Source organism: Oryx dammah, unplaced genomic scaffold, assembly GCF_014754425.2.
Source record: "Oryx dammah isolate SB20612 unplaced genomic scaffold, SCBI_Odam_1.1 HiC_scaffold_27, whole genome shotgun sequence".
NCBI classification, from domain to species: domain Eukaryota; kingdom Metazoa; phylum Chordata; class Mammalia; order Artiodactyla; family Bovidae; genus Oryx; species Oryx dammah.
The window spans coordinates 62,881,028-62,896,878 of record NW_024070211.1 but is presented as its reverse complement, the minus strand read 5'-3'; the positions used below and the strand labels follow the sequence as shown (position 1 = coordinate 62,896,878).

The 15,851-nt window shown below is 45.5% G+C and overlaps 1 protein-coding gene across 4 annotated transcripts in view; it reads right to left on the bottom strand.

Annotated features, from left to right (window-relative positions):
- The window catches only part of TFCP2L1 (transcription factor CP2 like 1), a 69,000-nt gene that overhangs the window by 28,391 nt on the left and 24,758 nt on the right, over positions 1-15,851 (bottom strand). For all 4 annotated transcript variants that reach the window (XM_040228942.1, XM_040228943.1, XM_040228940.1 and 1 more), the window contains 2 exons: positions 1,275-1,351; positions 621-726 (listed from right to left, as the gene is read on the bottom strand). In XM_040228942.1, the coding sequence (XP_040084876.1) occupies positions 621-726; positions 1,275-1,351 (183 nt within the window). The remainder of the gene's footprint in view (positions 1-620; positions 727-1,274; positions 1,352-15,851) is intronic.

The window sequence follows — 15,851 nt, the reverse complement described above, 5'->3', positions numbered from 1 at the left end:
AAAGTGCAATCGTCAGCCACTCCCAATATTTCGGGAAGGACTCCTATTACAGGTCCAAACTCCTTATACAATTTGAAATGCCAGGAGTTCTGAAAGCTAGGTTCTGCATAGCTCATTTGGCAGAATCCTGACTTGAATCTCCATGAAGCTATTCCGAGCCTTCGCCCCATTGTGTGCCGTCACTCTATATGGCTACAAGAACATGGCCTGTTGGTGGTGTGACCTGACTGTGGGTCTATACACCCTACTATTATTCCAACTTCTGAATTCCAAAACCCATCTGGCCCCAAGTTTTGTGAATAAAAAGCCTGCAGACCACTGCCTGAGCCCTCAGTTCCATTTCTGTTGCCCCCTCTCTGATGCCCACCCTGCCCTCCATCAAGTCAGGATCCTTCTGTGAAGGTTTCCCTGCTTCTCACTTCCTGACGACAGGTCCTTATTTCTAAATGCCCCCCCATGTACCCCAAAAAGGGTACTCCCAGAGGGCAGGGCTCATGATGTGGTCAACCTCCACCAGCTCCCATGGGGTTTCACACAAGGCAGAAGTGTGGTAAGAGGCCCTGGACACTGCTGGGTCTGGATGGTGCCCAGGAAGAACCCCAATCAGCCCAGAAACCCACCAATGTCCAGGATCCGGTCCCCAGGCCGGCTCCACCGCCAGCCCTCCAGCTGCTGGTGCTCCGTGTACTGCAGACGCCGGTCATGAAACACCACGCGGATGATGCTCTGGGGGCCGGGGTCGGGACGGGGGGTGGCGGGGGGAGAACAGCTGAGTGTGGGGCCCAGAGGGACCCGCAAGGAACCCACCCTGACCTTCCCCCAATCAGACAAACCTCTCTTCCTCTGAGGCCCTCTGCCTGGGGCCTTTCCCCCTAGCTCCTCATGTCACCCCTCCCTTCTCGGAACCCCAACAATACGAACAACAGCACAAACAGCAAGGGATGCCCTACTCTCAAGGGGCTGCTACGTGCTTCGTACACATGGGTCATTTACAAACCTTCTGTGCAGGTGAGCAAACTGAGGCTCAGAATACATTGGGAAGAGGCAAAGCCAGGCTGCAACCCAAGTCTGTGTGACCTGGCCATCAGCTCCCAGCACTGCCAGCCTGACCAAGGCCCCTCAGACCACACATTCCAGGGACCTTGAGCCCACCTCTGTCCCTGGAGCTTTCCCCATACCTCCCAAGCACTCCCGATTCCCAGTGCAAGCTCAGGTGTTAGGCCCCCAATCAAGCACCCCCAGGTGCCAAGGCAAGGTGCAGACTGGAGCCTTACCTTCACATATTTTGTGTTCAGATCCTGAAAATCTCCCAGTTTCCTGTTCTCCAGCAGTCGGATTTCATAAGACTGACCTGGAGGGAGTTAATGGTACATTTTCCACTTCTGTTTTCAAATTGGGGGCTTTGCCACGCTAGAGGCCTTCTCAATGCCCACCCAGGCCTCATGGCTCTGCGACCAAAGCAGAGAAGAAAAGCTGGGGACAAGAGAAGCTCAGATCACGCTATGGGCAAGATTTGTCCATCTGACCTGGTAGGGACCTAGGCCCCCAGGTAATGCACAGGACCGCTGGAGAGAGACAGCACCTCTACAGCTTTCAAAGACAGAATCCAAAACAATACAGTTAGCATCACATTTACAGAGCACAACTTCATATTTCTTTATAAAGAACATCCCCCATACACTCAGATGGAGAACACAGATACATAAATCTACATTCAATAACTGAACGGATGGACCCTTTCTGAGAGCAAGTTTAAAGGAATGAATAAAAACCTGTTAAACATTGTCTCTAACTGCAGAATGAAGAGCATTTTCTCAAGCTGAAAGAATTTCATGTATTTGAAAGGTGTGGGGATTCTGTTTGGGGACATGTTACCAGCAAGAGCCAGTTAAAGAATATAGATGGGGGAAAGATCCATCCATAAGAACAAACTTAAAACACCAAACTTTAAAGTATCTACGAGTTACCTGAAGCAAACTACACACATTTTACTGGAAGATAAAACATACCTTGAAAAAATACAATACAAAACATTCCTAGACAGAAAGCCCACCTATCAAATGATGTCAACTTTTTCCAAATCAAGTTCAGCAACAACTCTAAAACACCTTGCCACACATTGCAGCTTAACAATGGATGTGTTGCAAATAAGAGGGAACAAATGATTTCATCATTGGTCTTGGTAAATTCAATCAAACTCTGTTAAAAAAATTTTTTTTAATAACGATAGGCTCTCAAGAAGTTACAAAAATAGTACACAAAGGTCCTGAGTATCAGCCCCTAACTTCTCCCAGGGGTTGCATCTGAGTTCACTATGGTACATTATCAAAACTGACCATGGCACAGTGCAGTTAACTAAACTCCAGACCTCATTCAGGTTTCCCTAGGTTTTGCAGATTTAATCCAAGTTACCACTAGATTAAAAAGTTAATTTCCTAAAGTTTTGTGTTAACATGAATGATTGCTTATTAGACACTCAGTGGGGAAGGACTGAACCTAAATCAATGAAAGAAAGGAAATCTAATATAGAGAAAGACACAGATATAGATATATATGCATCTAGGAGCGGCACAAACCCAGTGGTTAACAGACTTACTATATCTAAAAATGCAGTGATTAGACAAATACTAAGATTCCCTGGAGTAGGTTGAATTGCAGCCCCCCAAAGATATGTCCATACCCTAATCTCCAGAACCTGAGAATATTATCTTTGCTTTGGAAAAAGTTTTTGCAGATGCAATTAAGTTAAGGATATTGAGGTGAGGAGAGATGATCCTGGTTTGTCCTGGAGGTCCCTACATCCAATGACAAGTGCCCTTGTAAGAGGACACACAGAGAAAAGAAGGAGCAGGGAAGCATGGGAGCAGAGACTGGACTGATGAGGCCACAAGCCAAGGAGTGCCTGGAGCCACCCGAAGCCAAAAGATGCAAAGAACAAATTCTCTCCTAAAGCCCCCACAGCTGTGGCGGATTCCCGACTTCTGGCCTCCAGAACTGGGATAGAATAAACCTCTGCTCTGTTTTAAGCCAACATGTTTGTAGTTCTTTTGTTAAAGTAACCCCATGAAACTACTATAGTCCTCCTCTCAATGAAAAACATGATGGACAGACACTCTGAAATCAATCATTCATTCCAAGTATTTGCTGAGTATTAACAACCACGTGCCAAATGCCATGTGAATCTTGGGAGAGGAGCAGAGGGACCCAGTGGTGTGGTCATGGACACAATGCTGGCTGGGCTCAGAGATGCCCACTCAGCGAAGCTCCCTTCTCCCTTCAGGAAGGCAGGACTTGTCCAGCTGGCTTCCACCAGCCCTGGCTCCCTCTCCATTCAGGCCAAGACGATGAAAACTGCTCAGGTTGTCCTGCTGGGCACATCCCATCAGAAGGAAAAGGCCCAGACCCCAAACTCCTGCCCTGCCCTCATGCTGGTTCTGAAGGGTCTTGCTGATCTGAACAGACACTAGTACCTTTCTGAAAAAGCCAGATTTTTCACATAACATTTCCGGGCTCCTGAGCCAACACTCTCTTGACAGCTACATGAAATGGAGCCTCCCACGCCCTAACTGGTTTTTCCAGTGTCCTCCACCTTCCCCGAGGAAGAATGCAGCCCGCTCTGGCATGAAGCCCAAGGCCCAGATGGTCATTACTGTGGGTTTACAGGTGCCCTACGGCCCCATTAACACTGACCCCAGGCTCTGCAGGGCAAGCTCAGCTCAGGCCTGGCAGGAGGTACCTCCCGTGCCACACAGAATAGTTCCCAGGCCTGAGCATCACAGGCAGCCATTCAGGGATCAGAGCTACTAAGTGGGACTTCAGGTCCAGGGTCCCAGCCACTTCTACCAGCAGCAGAGACCTACGCCCTACACTTCCCCATGGAGTCCCCCAGCCACTCTACATCCCCCCCTGCTCAGGCTTCGGACAGACACCTGGCTCCCTCTCCATTCAGGCTGCCTCAACGCCAATACGCCTCCCAGCCCCCTCCCACCCAGCGCAACACCAATACTCGGGCTGATGAACAAGGTCAGGGTGGCAGAACTGACCTGGGGCTGAAGTGACCTGGGGGATGAGGGCATCTCTCTGCTTGGCCGGCCTCATTTCTAGGCACCCGTGGGAGCCACAGAAAGTGGGCTCTATCAAGGCCCAGGGCTGCATGTGTTCTGCTCAACACTGTTCTGTTTGACGCAGAGGAAGGACTCAGGGGTCTCTGCAAGGCTCCTCTGTGCTAAAACTATAGGGTTTGCAAGACACACTCCTGCCCTCAAAGGGATGGCAATCCTCTGGGGTATATCAAAACAGCACCAGCATAAGGCAAACCCTAGAGACTGTCATACTAAGTGAAATAGATCAAGCAGAGAAACACAAATACCATATGATATCACTTATATGTGGAATCTAAAATACAGCACAAATGAACTTATTTACAAAAGAGAAACAGACTCACAGATTTAGAAGATGAACTTATGGTCACCAAACTGGAAAATTGGAAAGGGATAAATTAGGAGTTTGGGATTAACATATACACTCTATTATGTATAAAATGAACAACTAGGACCTACTACAGCCCAAGGAACTCTATTCAATATTCTATAATAACCTATATGGGGAAAGAATATGAAAAAAAGAATAGATACATGTATATATAAATGAATCACTCTGCTACATACCTGAATCTAAAATGACATTGTAAATCAACTAAGGTGATAGTGGTGGTTTAGTCGCTCAGTTGTGTCGGACTCTTGGGACCCCATGGACTGTGGCCCGCCAGGCTTCTCTGTCCATGGGATTTCCCAGGCAAGAATACTGGAGTGAGTTGCCATTTTACTCCATTATATAATAAAAATTCAATTAAAAATTAAAAAGAAAAAAAATAAAAAGAAGAATGCCTCTAAGAAACGATGGAGATCCAAAGCGGGTGATCCTCACCCAGAATGGGGAGGTGGGGGGGAAGGGTTTGAACAAGGAGAGAACATTTGCCATGGATTTCTACAGTTGAGGGGTAGAATGATCAAGAAAGTCACCCCCAATCAAAACAGTGGCCAGGAGGTGGGTGGGGAAAAACATGCCTTTAGGAAACACCTAACAGCTTCCATTTACTGGGTGCTGATTCAGTGTGCAAGTCTGCCCAGAGATTAACTCACCTGAATCAACAGCGCAGTTTAGATTAAGAGTCCTGCCTGACAGAAGGAAGCAGAGGCTCAGAGAGGTTACCTGACTTGAACAAACTCACAGGGCTAGTCAGTGGCGGATAGAGCCAGGGGCAGAAACTTGAGCCCATCCAACCTGGTGGGTGTTGTCTGCAGGACAGAGGACTCTCTCTCACCTTCACCTTTCTGAAGGCATCTGGTTTCATTCTGTGTGCTGGTTAAAGTCTACCCACAGCATCTGGTGGCATATAAAGTACCTCAATAACCCCATCCCCAGGCAAGATGGTACTCTGTTCTCCTTCCTTCTCCCCTTTAGGACTAGAAATAAAGGTAATTCCTAGGAGGGCCAACTCGACTTTTTCCATGACCCTAGATAAAACATTTCCTTGTCTGCAAAATCCTCTGCTTGCTACACGGTATGATAGTAAAGCCTGTTTTAATTTCAGAATTGTGAAATATGGGAAAAGAAAAAAAAAAGCTGGTCTTAGAATGAAGGGATGGGTGTGATATTTGCGTGTGCTCGGTCGTGTCGAACCCTTTGTCACCTCACAGACTGCAGCCCGCCAGGCTCCTGTGTTCATGGGGTTTCCCAGGCAAGAATACTGGAGTGGGTTGCCATGCCCTCCTTCAGGGGATCTTCCCGACCCAGGGATCTAACCTGCCTCTCTTGCATCTCCTGCATTGGCAGGTGGGTTCTTTACCACTAGCACCACCTGGGAAGCCCTAGAATCAAGGGGATAGAATAATACAGAAACCACCATCATTTAACTGTCATCCAGCGATGAGTTGGGACATTGCTATGCCCTTCTGAACATCGTATCATTTAGCCCTCTCAACCATCTTCGGAGAAGGCAATGGCAAACCACTCGAGTACTCTTCCCTGGAAAATCCCATGGATGGAGGAGCCTGGTAGGCTGTAGTCCATGGGGCCACGAAGAGTTGGACATGACTGAGCAACTTCACTTTCACTTTTCACTTTCATGCATTGGAGAAGGAAATGGCAACCCACTCCAGTGTTCTTGCCTGGAGAATCCCAAGGACAGGGAAGCCTGATGGGCTGCCATCTATGGGGTCACACAGAGTTGGACACAACTGAAGCAACTTAGCAGCAGCAGCAGCAACCATCTTATAAGGAAAACCCAGTATGGCTCCCACTGTATAGATGAGGAAATAAAGTCAGAGATTAAGTATTTTGTTGAAGATCAAACCCAGGTCTGTTGGACTCTGAAGACTGGTCACTTAGCCAAACTACTCCACACAGTGTCTAGTGGCTTCCAATGCCCCCTTCTGGTTCTGATACTCAGGAAGCTCCTGAATTTCTTGATATTTATTTCATTTCATGACCCTGTGCCATCTACCAAAACCTACCCCTTTCTTTCAAGGCTCAAATTCCTAAGGCCCATGACCTCAGTTCTCTGAACCAAGATGGGTCTTAGAAGTCTGGTGGCTATGTGACCATTCTGTGGTATATCACTTGCTCATGATAAACTGGGTGTGCTATTCTAGTCTATAAGAATAGTCTAGACTATTCTGGTCTCCCTGAAACACATACTACTACCCCATTTAAAATACTCTGTAGAGGACAGGGAACTAAACTCGATACCCTGTGATAGACCGTAATAGAAAAGAATATGAAAAAGAATGTGTGCATATAACTGGATCACTATGCTGTACAGCAGAAATTGACACAGAATTGTAAATCAACTATACTTCAATAAAATAAAAATTTCAATAATAATACAACAAAATACTTTGAACATATATTATAAGGTTACAGTAGCTAAAACCAGGACACTTTGGGAATGAGGACAAACAGAACAAAGAGAAAAAAATAAAAGAGCCCAGAAACAGACTTTTCAGTTCAGTTCAGTTCAGTCGCTCAGTTGTGTCCAACTCTTTGCAACCCCATGAATTGCAGCATGCCAGGCCTCCCTGTCCATCACCAGCTCCTGGAGTTCACTCAAACTCATGTCCATCGACTCAGTGATGCCATCCAGCCATCTCATCCTCTGTCATCCCCTTTCAACTCTTCGCATGAGGTGGCCAAAGTACTGGAATTTCAGCTTTAGCATCATTCCCTCCAAAGAACACTCAGGGTTGATCTCCTTCAGAATGGACTGGTTGGATCTCCTTGCAGTCCAAGGGACTCTCAAGAGTCTTATCCAACACCACAGTTCAAAAGCATCAATTCTTCGGTGCTCAGCTTTCTTCACAGTCCAACTCCCACATCCATACATGACCACTGGAAAAACCATAGCCTTGACTAGACAGACCTTTGTTGGCAAAGTAATGTCTCTGCTTTTGAATATGATATCTAGGTTGGTCATAACTTTCCTTCCAAGGAATAAGCGTCTTTTAATTTCATGGCTGCAGTCACCATCTGCAGTGATCTTGGAGCCCCAAAAAATAGTCTGACACTGTTTCCACTGTTTCCCCATCTATTTCCCATGAAGTGATGGGACCAGATGCCATGATCTTCGTTTTCTGAATGTTGAGCTTTAAGCCAACTTTTTCACTCTCCTCTTTCACTTTCATCAAGAGGCTTTTTAGTTCCTCTTCACTTTCTGCCATAAGGGTGGTGTCATCTGCATATCTGAGGTTATGGATATTTCTCCTGGCAATCTTGATTCCAGCTTGTGCTTCTTCCAGCCCAGCGTTTCTCATGATGTACTCTGCATAGAAGTTAAATAAGCAGGGTGACAGTATACAGACTTGACGTATACTCCTTTTCCTATTTGGAACCAGTCTGTTGTTCCATGTCCAGTTCTAACTCTTGCCTCCTGACCTGCATATAGGTTTCTCAAGAGGCAGGTCAGGTGGTCTGGTATTCCCATCTCTCTCAGAATTTTCCACAGTTTATTGTTATCCAAACAGACTTTTAGATACATGGAAATTTGATCTATAACAGTGATTTTAAAAAACAGACTTGGGGACTTCCCTGGTGGTCCAGTGGTTAAGAATCTGCCTCCCAGTGCAGGGGATGTAGATTTGATCCTTGGTCAGGGAACTAAGATCCCACATGCCATGGAGCAACTAAGCCCACGAGCCTCAATTATTGAGTTCACAAGCTCCAGAGCCCATGAGTTGCAAACAAAAGACCCCACATGACACAACTGAGACCTGAAGCAGCCAAATAAATAGATATTTTTAAAAAAATAAAAATAAAAAAGATAGACTTTTCAAGACTGTGGGATAAGTTTAGGTTATCCATACAGGAAAAATATATCCATACCTCACACCACACATAATAAGTTAATTCTCGGTGATTAGAAACTATACAAAAAAAAGCAAAACTTTCTAAAACATTTCTGCAAAAATATGAGACTACTTTTTGACCATGGGATAGGAAAGGGTTTCTTTAAACTAGAAACACAAAGAAAAAATTATGCCCTTTACATCATGTAGGAAAAACTCTCTCTGTTAACATTTATAAAGAGACACTTTTGAAAATGCCAGAGGTGCTGTTAGTATTTACACAGTCTCTATCAATGGGAAAAGACCTGGTGAACTGGGCCATGTGGTTATCCCATGAAAACATAAAAAGGTCAACAAACACACAGAAAGATGTGCCGGAGAAGTAAACAGGGCAATGTAAAGTAAAATAAGACATCATCTAACATCTGTCAGAGAGGCAAAACATGTCAATTGAGCATGTGGAGAATGGACTTTCAGGCACTGCTGATGGGCGTGTTACACAGATACCACCACTGGGACAAGAGTTCGGGGGGAAGAAAGAAAGTCAGGCTAAGCACACAGAAGCCTTCTGTCAAGCACATCAATTTGAGAAACATCCTAATAAAGCCCTTGATGTGCACTGGGAGATTTAGACAAAAACTGCTCACTATGGTATTGCTTGCTGCAGTGAGAAATTGTCACCAACCTATAACCAGTCACAGGAGAAAGACGATTTTATTATGGAACTCAAAAACGGACTAACACACAGAACTTAAAATGAGTCCTCTAGAGACAGGCACCAACATGGAGAAATCTCAGAAACATTCAACAAAGGGTGCAGGGATGTCTAGAAAACCACTTTATATAAAGTTTGGAGCCAGCAAAAATGGCATAGGTCATTTTTAACGGCAAAGTGTGCAAAGAGTAAAAATTTTAGAGTGCACAGTGAAAGTGAACGTGTTAGTCCCTCAGTTGTGTCCAACTCTTTTGAGACCTCATGGACTGTAGCCCTCCAGACTCCTCTATGGGATTTTCCAGGCAAGAAGACTGGAGTGGGTAGCCATACCCTCCTCCAGGGGATCTTCCTGACCTGTGCACAGTGGTATAACCAACTTCACAACCATGATTATGCTTTTGGGAGGAAAAGCAACAGAATTAGAAAGAGCTAAAAATGAGAAGCAAATTTGGCTGAAAACACCACGTTGGGCACATGAGTATTTGTTCTCCCATCTCTAGAGCATTTGGTCGATCTGAATTAAAATACAGTTGACCCTAGAACATTGCGGGGGTCAGGGGCTCAGCGTGGCTGAAAACAATCTCAGAGACTGCCCTCCAGATCTGCGGTTCCTCTGCATCCCTGGGCTCCACCAACTTCAGATTGTGTACTTGCTATTGAAACGAATTTAATATTGTGTATCAGTGGACATGTGCAGTTCAAACAAATGTTGTTCAAGTATTTCTCTCTCACACAAAAGAATTCAGTGGAGGAAGAACTCTTGGAGCTGGCATCGCATTTTGCATCGCATTATGGTTGTGTGTTTCCAACTCCCCAGTCCTGCTATAGAGGGAGGTTCTCTTGGGTCCCATTGCTGAGCCATCACTGTACACCCACCACACCACCCACTCTGTGCCAAGGACATGCTGGGGGCAAGGGCTGCATTGCTTTACTCAGTCACACTCCATCCCACAATTTTGCCACTGAAATTAAAAATCACCTGCAGTGTATCAGCCTACTGTTTTTAATTTATTGAACTATAGTTGATTTACAAAGTTGTGTTAATTTCTGCTATATAGCAAAGTGACTCAGTGATAAATACATATATTCTTTTTGATATTCTTTTCCATTAAGGTTTATCATAGGATAATTAATATAGTTCCCTAGGCTATACAATAGGACCTTCTTGTTTATCGATTCTATATACAGTAGTTTGCATCTCCTAATCCCAAACTCCCAGTGCATCCCTCCCCTACCTCCCTATCCCTGGACAACCACAAATCTGTTTTCTGTGTCTGTAAGTCTGTTCCATAGATAAAATTATGTCATATTTTAGATTCCACACATAAGCGATAACATGATATTTGTCTTTCTTGGTCTCACTTCACTTAGTATGATAATCTCCAGGTCGGTCCATGTTGCTGCAAATGTGAGCCTGTGTTATTTAATCAACTCACTTCAACTTAATTTTTTTAAGTGTGTACCACGCCTGCATATAGAAAATCATAATCATATACTGTAATTAAACAGTCATTGTAAACATTACACAGCCATGCAGCTACCAGTGTTTTTCTGCAGTCCCTTATGATTAGCTTGGTGATCTGGCTGGCACCCAGGATTGGAGCCCAGACTCCCCAGTTTGGGGAGGAAGCCTGAGTTTCCACACCTCCAAAATGTGGATAATATTGCAGCTAGCACAGCAGGTTGATGCAGGTGCCCAGGAGGTCCCTGGCTCAAAATCTCCCCTGCAATGAGGTCATTACAGCACGTCTTGGCTTTTCAAAGCTTTGCCAAAGCCTCTGAGGCAATTTCCTCCAATGACTCTGCCCCACCCTCCACTATGGAGCAGTTCAAGGCCTTTTAAAGGAAAGCAGGGAAGAGCCCCAGGGCCAGGATTCAGCCTCTGCAGATGGCAGCCAGCCCTGTCCAGAGGAACCATGGTGACAGGGCGTGGCAGGGCCAGAGGAGCAACGGCCACAGGCTCCATCCCCACCAGTAGGGGCCAGTGGAGCTCAGTGACCCCCTCCCACTTGAGGATTCTGGTTTCAGCCTTCGGGGGTGGGGGACGGCCCTCAGCTGGACCTGGACTCCTAGGGAGCTGGTCACCACCTGGAAGAATGGCCTAGACTTTGTCTAAAAGCCTTGACACCACTCACAAGGGGATGAAAGCCTTCCTCTCGCCCAACCTCCATCTCTCTCCCCTTCCTGCCTCCACCCCATGCAGGGAGGAGCAGAAATGGGGAAAGAGGGCAAGGAGCACAGGGGGAAAGAAGAGGAAATCCTGCCAAGGGAGTTTATATAAAACACACGGCAAAGCTCTCTAAGTCATGCCCAGCCCAGGCAAGGGCCCAGCAAACCGAGCTTCCTCCCTCCACCCTCGTATAACCCCCAATAACCAACACCTCCTAGCTCAGGCATCAGCAAACTTTCTCCAGGAAGGGCTGGGCAGTGACAATTTTCAACCATGTGTCCATAAGATCCTTCACATCTCCCGCGCTCAGCCACTGTAACAAGGAAACAGCCAGATAGCACAGGGATGACTGCACATGGTTGGATTCCAATTAAACATTCCATGGACAGTGAAGGTGGAATTTTCACATAATTTTCACTCCTCTTGCTGAGCTCTTTCTTCTTTGCAACTTTGTTTCTCAGGCTACCAGCTGGCAAGAAGCTTCAAACCAGCTACCAGTTTACCTGAGCTAGATATGCACATGTGCACCCCCCACACACACAGCCTAGCCCCTCTGACGATACTGACGTGTTTTAGGTTTTAACTAATGGTGGCAGAATCTGACACTGAATGCCCTAAAGCAAATAACAGAGCTGGAACTAGTCAGCCAAGCCAAGAACATGCAAAGATGTTCAACCTCTGTAGTGGTCAAAGACAGGCTGAATGAAAATAATGCAATGCCAGTTTCATTCATCAGACTGGGCAACATTTAACAGATTGCTAACATCCCTCAAGGACAAAATGTGAGCAAATGAGCTTTCACATGCCAGGAGTGGGAGATGGGATGTCCCAGCCTTTGGACAATATCCATTAAAGCTACAAACACACACAGCTTAGGATCCAACCACATCTCCTGCATTCTAGTCTACAGAACTGCTGGTACATATGAAATTAAAAATATTTTTCTAAGGCTATTCGATGCAGCAATACTGGTACAGCTGAAAACAAAATGAACTGAATGGTCAAAAATAAAAAAGAACAGAGTCTTCCCTGGTGGTCCAGTGGTTAAGAATCCGCCTGCCAATGCAGGGGACACGGGTTCAATCCCTGTTCTGGGAAGATCCCACATGCCTCGGGGCAACAAAGCCTGCTCTCCACAACTAGAAAGCCTCTGAGCTGCAACTAAGACCCAATACAGCCAAAATTCTTAAAAAAATAAAAGATTACATATGTAAAGGATCTACTGTAGAGTACAAGGAACTATATTCAATATTTTGAATAATCTATAATGGAAGAGAAGCTGCAGAAGCTGCATATATATATGCTTCTGCATATATATATATATATTCTTCTATATATTTTTCTGTGTATTTATATATACACACACAAGAATGTATATAAAAATATATAACTGAATCACTGCTGTACACCTGAAACTAACATGATATTGTAAATCAACTATACTTCAATAAAAAAGATTATATATGTATAAAGTAAGTTACAAGGATATATTACAAACACAGCCAATTTTTTGTAATAACAATAAATGAAATATAGCCTTTAAAAACTGTGAATCACTATACTGTACACCTGTAACTTATATTAGACATAGACTATACTTTAGACTCTGATGCTGGGAGGGATTGGGGGCAGGAGAAGGGGACGACAGAGGATGAGATGGCTGGATGGCATCACTGACTTGATGGACGTGAGTCTGAGTGAACTCCAGGAGATGGTGATGGACAGGGAGGCCTGGTGTGCTGCGATTCATGGGGTTGCAAAGAGTCGGACACGAATGAGTGACTGAACTGAACTGAACTGAAACTTTAAAAAAAAAAAGATAGTGGAAACCAAAAACCTTATTTAAAAAATTAAACAGACCCAAATCCACGATAGAAAAAAAAAAAAAGCCACCACACACACACATAGATATGAATGGGAAAATACAAGCCACTGAATAATATGTACACGTAATTATATTTATATTTTAAAGTGTATATCTCTATACTTGTGAGCCAAAGATATGGAACTAATAATGCAGAGAAAGACCCTTCCCTCTCACATGATATATATTTGCAGCATTAACTTTTTAAAAGAAAAGGAGGAGCACTGTCTCGTACTATCCCAAGCCTGTCATAGGTGACCATGGTGACAATGGTCAGCACTTTTTTTCTTCCAGCATCAGGTTGGTACCCAAAAGTTAATCAGACAGGTGGGCATCTGGGAAAAACAGTCTTTCTCCAATAAACAGACCACCAGACACACACAGATGAGGTCAGACCCTCAGGTCTCTCTGGGCAGCCACCCGGAGAACCTGCCGCACAAGATGACTGAGCTCATTTTGTGGGTCAGGTCACCCAGGCCCAGGGAGCTGCTGATGCGCCCAAGGTGACACCGCAAGGTAGTGGCAGCCTGTGGCCTGGCCCAGGACAAGCAGGGAGAGGGGAGCAGGGTCAGGGCAGACACACTGGGGTAGGGTCAGATCCTCCCGTGTTCTGGGCAGGTTCTCAAACCCCTCTGCCTCTTACTTTACATCTGCAAAATGTTCTTTGCAAACTGTTGTGGGGATGAAATGAGATCATGCACCTGCAGCCTGGCAGGTAATAAGGACTCAGTAAACGCCCATCGTGACTAGCACATCCAACCAACAAGCATACTGAGCCCCACCCATGCCCGGCCACTGTCCTGGGGATTGCACGCCCTCCCCGCCACTCCAGCCCTGAGCAGCCTGTCTGCCCAAGGCCATTCAAGGTCACCCAGTCCGAGGCAACCCAGCTGGAACAGGGCCCCAGGCTACCTGACTTTCTTCCGGGCTGTCTAGGGGAGGGAGAGCCACTGCTGCCGTCAGGGTGCTGCCCAGGGCAGACACACCCCTGCCTGCCCGCCCACCCACCCACCCATCCCGAGGCTGTACCCACTGGGCACTCCTGCACTGCAGCTCTGCCCAGCCAGTGGAACCCAGCACAGGGCCTCCAGCCCAGATCACCGTGTTCCCAAGAACATGAAGCAATTGCCCAGGCTGTCAAGATTTATAGGTTGTTTACTTTCCAGCAGTTACTGCTTTGGGTAATTAATGCCACATAAAACATAATGGAGGCCCTCGATAGCTCTCAGAGAATGGAGGGCCAGACGCCAGCAGTCCTGAAATAATAGCAGAAGGAGGAAGCACAAGGCCACAGAGTTTCTAGCAAGTATCTTGTCACTTGCATATGTGTGGCCTTGGGCAAGTGTGTGACACAGAGTGCTCACACATAAGGCACGCTTTACTACTGCAAGGCTTTACTACTATCACAGACTGGAGTCCTGATCTTGATGGCTCACCACCTGGGTGACCTTGAACCTTAACCTCCTCACAGCTACTTATGAATGCCAGGGACTAGGCTCTGTGTCTGGCATATAGTGCATGCCCAATAAATAATAAATACTTGGAAGACAATAAGCATGTGTGTGTTTATACAAAAGCAGAAGAGTAAACCACAGCCTAGAGACCCCTTTGAGAGGGGATTGCTTCCGGGGCAGGGGTCAGGGAAAACACAAGATGCTCAGCTTGTCTTAAGTGTCTGGCAGTGCCAAAGAGAGGACATGCTCAAAAAAAGGATGGAGGCGTGTCACAGCATCATGGGGGCCAATCTGAAGGAGCTCCCAATAGTCACAACTGGAACAATTTCAGAAACAAAACTGGTAACAATAGTATTGAATTTCAACAAAGAAAACAAATATCCACTTGTCTATACTGATACAATGGTGGTGGGTGGTTTACTCACTAAGTCGTGTCCGACTCTTGCGACCCCATGGACAGTCTTGCAACCCCATAGACAGTAGTACTCTGCCAGGCTCCTCTGTCCATAGGATTCTCCAGGTAAGAATACTGGAGACTGATACAATAAATAAATGAATAAATAAATTAGCAGTAGATAAGAGAAAGCTCTTACAATAGTGTTTCAATTACTATATATAGAAAGAAATATCTTTTCCACTCCGAAATATTTATTAGTTACAAAAAGGGACATTGTAACTTCACAGTGGAGAAGCCTGGCAGACACTCAATCATCAAGGTTGAAACCATCGGCAGTAAGACATTATCAGTGTCATGATTCCCCAGTATGGTGCCCTGGCAAGGACATCATGTCGCTTCAACCCCAAAATGCAATAATCTCAATATCATCATTTAAAAACATCAGACAGGGACTTCCCAGGTGGTCCAGTGGTTAAGACTTCACCTTTCAATGCAAGGGGTACAGGTTCGATCCCTGGTTGGGGAGCTATGCTCCCACATGCCTCAAGGCCAAAAAACCAAAACATAAAACAGAAGCAATTCTATTAACAAACTCAATAAAGACTTTAAAAATGGTCCACATCAAAAAAAAAAAAAAAAAGCAGGAAGTGGTCACAGATCGGAGGACACCAAGGAAATATTTCAACAATACGCCATGTGGGATCCCAGACTGGAACCCAGACAGAAGCAGGACAGTAAGGGAGGAACTAGTAAAATTCACCTAAAGATGTGGTAGAGGGAACAGCATCAAGCCCATGTAATTGCCTGCTTTCAATCACCACACCATGGTGACATAAGATGTTCACATTATGAGAAGTGGGTAAAAGGTAAGCAGGAACGACAGCAGCACTAGTTCTGACAGTCTGTGTC